Genomic DNA, 4,115 nt, shown 5'->3' with positions numbered 1-4,115 from the left:
GGTTTCACCATGTTGACCAGGATGGTCTCAATCTCTTGACCTCGTGATCCACCCGCCTCAGCCTCCCAAAGTGCTGGGATTACAGGCGTGAGCCACCGCGCCCGGCCTCACTTAATATTTTTAATGATTTTTTTTCTTTTGCCTTTTGAACTTAGGTATTTATTTGGGATTCAAGGGCCGGTTGCCTGGGATTTGGCATCCAGTACACCTGGGCTGGGGACCTGGTACTGCCACTTCATTCATTCATTGTTTGTTCATAAAACTTATGTAGCCATGTGACCGTGGAAAGTTATTACATCTCTTTCCAAAAGTCGGGTTCCTCTTCTTGAAAGTACCTTCCTTAAGGTGCTTGTGAAAGTAAACAAGAAGATTCTCATAGCGAATACTTAGAATAGTCCTTACTGTGTGCTGGGGCCTGGCAGCCATAGCTCCTTCAACCTCACAGCTAGCTTGTGAGGTACACACTATTGTCATTCCGTTTACAGATGGGAAAGCTAAGACAGGGAGAGGTGAAATTCTAGTCCAAGGTCACTCAGGTAGCAAGTGGCAGGGCAGGGATTTGAACCCACACCATCCGGCTCTGTGAGCCTCTGCTTGTAATCGCCACACTCTCCCACCTCTCGGGGGCCCCAGCATTATCGCAGAAGAGCCTTACCTTTGGCTGTCATACCCCCTCCTCTTCCCGGGCCTGTCCTGATGCACCTGGGTGGAGTAACCAGTTTCTTTTGCCTCCTAGGCTCCAACATGCTGCTGATCGGGGTCCATGGGCCCACCACCCCCTGTGAGGAGGTCTCCATGAAGCATGTAGGCAACCAGCAATACAATGTCACATACGTTGTCAAGGAGAGGGGCGATTACGTGCTGGCTGTGAAGTGGGGGGAGGAACACATCCCTGGCAGCCCTTTCCATGTCACAGTGCCTTAAAACAGTTTTCTCAAATCCCCGGGAGAGTTTGTGTTTGCTTTTGTCGCTTGTTTGTAATTCATTTTATACCAAGTCCTCCAGCCTGTTCGTGGGGCTGAAACCCCATCCCTAAAACATTGCTGTTCTAAAGTGCCTTCAGAAGTACGTCCTAGACTGGACTCTTGAGGGACGTGTTGGGGAATCTTAAGAAATGCAAGCTCGTTCAGTGGGCTGAGAAGATCCCGAGCACACTAGGTGCGAACCAGAACTCGTGGTGGAGCAGACCACTCACTGCAGCAGACGAACCAGGAAGACGATGAGACTCATGTTTCAGAAAAACAAAACTGGCTAGCCTGAGCTGCTGGTTCACTCTTCAGCATTTATGAAACAAGGCTGGGGGAACGTGGGCAGAGAAAAGGGGGAGACCAAGTTTGAGTTCATTTAGCAAAGGAGATGACTTAAAACCAGCTTCCTCTCTTCCAGTGCCCGTGCTCATGTACTTGGCTATTAGATCACTAGTACTGCGTTACCGCTGTTCACTGCCAACACCCCTGCTCTGTGGCCTTCTTACACTTCTCAGAGGGCAGAGTGGATATGGCGGCAGCCGGGCCCACGTGGCTCCCAAGTACCTGTTCCCTCGCCCTGATGATTATTTCTTGCAGAGTCACCACACGTGACCATCCCGGCAGCCACGGTTTTGCTTTACTTTTCCAAGTCTGTTTCAGTCCCTTCCTTGGTCTGAAGAAACTCTGCAGTGGCGAGCAGTTCCCCCGCTTGCCAAAGATCCCTTTTAAGCAACACTAGCCCTTGTTTTTAACACATGCTCCAGCCCTTCATTGGCCTAGGGAGTCTTACCAAAATGTTTAAAGTGACCTTAGGGGGGCCGTGTATTAGTGCCCTCACCCCAACGCCCATCCCATGACATAACACTCCACACCCACCCCAGCCAGCTTTGTGGGTCACGTTTTCTGGAAAATAATGATCTGTACAGACAGGAAGAGTGAAACTCCTGCCAATCTTTGGCCTGAAAGCCGGGGAATGGTGAGGGGTGAGAAGGGCAGCAGCTCATCAGTGGTCTTTTCACCGTTTGGCAGAAACAGCAAGAGCTGCATAGCCGACAGCGGCTGTCTACTTGGCCATGGCCATGTGCCATCTGAGGCTGTTTGGGAAGCAGTAGCAGGTGCAGAAATCTAGAAATGAGATGTAGGGAATTTCGCCTGCCCTCCTGCAGACCTGAGCTGGCTTCGGAATGAGGTTAAGGTGTCACGGACATTTCCTGAGCCCAGTGTGTATTGTGTTCTGGGCAGGCGGACCGCTAGGGTGTGCTGCTTAGTCCTGAGGAGGTGGCCACGGTTGTGGCGGGTGCTGGGGGTAAAAGCCCACCTACAGAAACTGGAGCAGCCCGAAGCCTGATGTGACAGGACCACAGGTGTTTTAAGCTGGGACATGGAAATCGAACTGGAATCAAATGCCGACTGTAAATTGTATTTTATAACTTATTAAATAAAACATTTGCTCCATAAAGTTCCTCAGTGTTCTTAGATGGTGTCATTTCAGAATAAATTGTTTAATGCTAGGAGTTCAACACCACCAGCCTGGGTACACAGCGAGACCCAGCCTCTACAAAAAATTAGATAGCGTGGTAGTGCATGCCTGTGGTCACAGCTACTCACGATTGAGAGGCAGGAGGATCACCTGAGGCTGAGAGGTCAAGGCTGCAGTGAGCTGTGGTTGTACCCCTGCACTCTAGCCTGGGCAACAGAGCAAGACAGTGTCTCTCCCCCACACCCCCTGCTACACACACACACACACACACACACACACACACACACCCCAGATCAGCTCTCCCAGTCCCTGGCTTAACAGTGAATTTGGCCTCTTTTTTGGGGAGGAGGGAATAAACACGAAGCTGTCACCTGTTACCTCGATGTGCTTATCATTGCTGCTGTCTTCCCCTCCCTTTGCCTCTGTTTTCCTTTTTTTTTTTTTTTTTTCATTTTTTGAGATGGAGTGTCGCTCTGTTGCCCAGGCAGGAGTGCAGTGGGGGGATCTCTGCTCACTGCATTGCCTGCCTCCTGGGTTCAAGCAATTCTGCCTCAGCCTGCCAAGTAGCTGGGACTATAGGTATGCACCACCACACCTGGCTAATTTTTGTCTTTTTAGTAGAGATGTGGTTTTGCCATGTTGGCCAGGCTGGTCTTGAACTCCTGACCTCAAGTGATCCGCCCTGCCTTGGTCTCCCAAAGTGCTGGGATTACAGGCGTCGGCCACTGCCCCTGGTCTTTCTCCTTTTTCTAGAAGAGCCTCTGATCGCTGAATGCTTAGGAGATACCTAGCACCTCTCCTCCTCCTCCTCACAGCAGTGACACCGCTTTGCAGATGGCACTACCACCTCCGGTGCTTGTTTGCAGATGCAAAGTTCACTTGGGAGCATACCCTGGGCCCCTGCCTTTTTGAGCCCAGAGTGGGAGCTCTACCCTCTGGTCATAACACTGGAAGCAGGAGCCCCCAGATAGGTCCTGGCAGGTGCCATGGTGGTGGGAAATTGCTACTCTGCCCCCAGCCCTCCAGATGGGGGTTGCAGGTGGAGAGAAAAGCTGGGAAGGGAGACTAGATTCTTCTGACACCTGGCTGTCAATTGGGATCAATTGTTTGCCTCTGAGAGGAGGGAGGAGAGTGGAGGAAAGATCCTCTCCTCCTGGAGGCAGCAGCCTTATCTGTGGCCTGTGCCAGGAAGCACTGCTTCCTCGACTCCCATCTCAGAAGGTTCGTGGACTTCGGGATTCTGCAGTGGCGAGCAGTTCCCTACTTGCCAAAGAGTCCATTCAAGCTCTGCCCTGTGGGGTCTGGCCAGGCCACAGTGTCATGCTGGTTTGCACACGGAGGAGCACAGGGCACAGCCATTGATTTCTCCACTGTGAAGCCTGGCGATTTTATGTTGGAGGAGGTAGCATTTAAAAGTTAACAGCATGGGCTTTGGTGTCAGGCACTCCAGAGCTTCAGTGCTGGCTCCGACGTTCATTGGCTGTGTGGCCCTGAGGAAGTCACCTTGCCTCACCTCTTTGAGTGGTCGTGAGGATCAGAAGAGAGCCCACAGGGCGCTGTAAGGAACAATTCCCTGCCTGGGTCTCAGCCACTGCTGTCTGTGACCAATACCTGCTGAAGTGATTATCCTTGCACAAGGCTGACCCCTGGCGGCTTGTTGGCATCTG

General features: G+C 51.7%; 1 protein-coding gene across 7 annotated transcripts in view; it reads left to right on the top strand.

The window, feature by feature from the left end:
* Window positions 1-1,204, top strand: part of FLNB (filamin B) — a 171,121-nt gene extending 169,917 nt beyond the window's left edge. For all 7 annotated transcript variants that reach the window (XM_037738093.1, XM_037738092.1, XM_037738094.1 and 4 more), the window contains one exon: window positions 737-1,204. In XM_037738093.1, coding sequence (XP_037594021.1) covers window positions 737-924 — 188 coding nt within the window. In that variant the 3' untranslated portion in view covers window positions 925-1,204. The remainder of the gene's footprint in view (window positions 1-736) is intronic.
* The last annotated feature ends 2,911 nt before the right edge of the window (window positions 1,205-4,115 follow it).

Source organism: Cebus imitator, unplaced genomic scaffold (assembly GCF_001604975.1).
Source record: "Cebus imitator isolate Cc_AM_T3 unplaced genomic scaffold, Cebus_imitator-1.0 Scaffold48, whole genome shotgun sequence".
Classification (NCBI taxonomy): Eukaryota; Metazoa; Chordata; class Mammalia; order Primates; family Cebidae; genus Cebus; species Cebus imitator.
The sequence above is the reverse complement of the archived record's forward strand: the minus strand, read 5'-3'. Positions and strand labels throughout refer to the sequence as shown.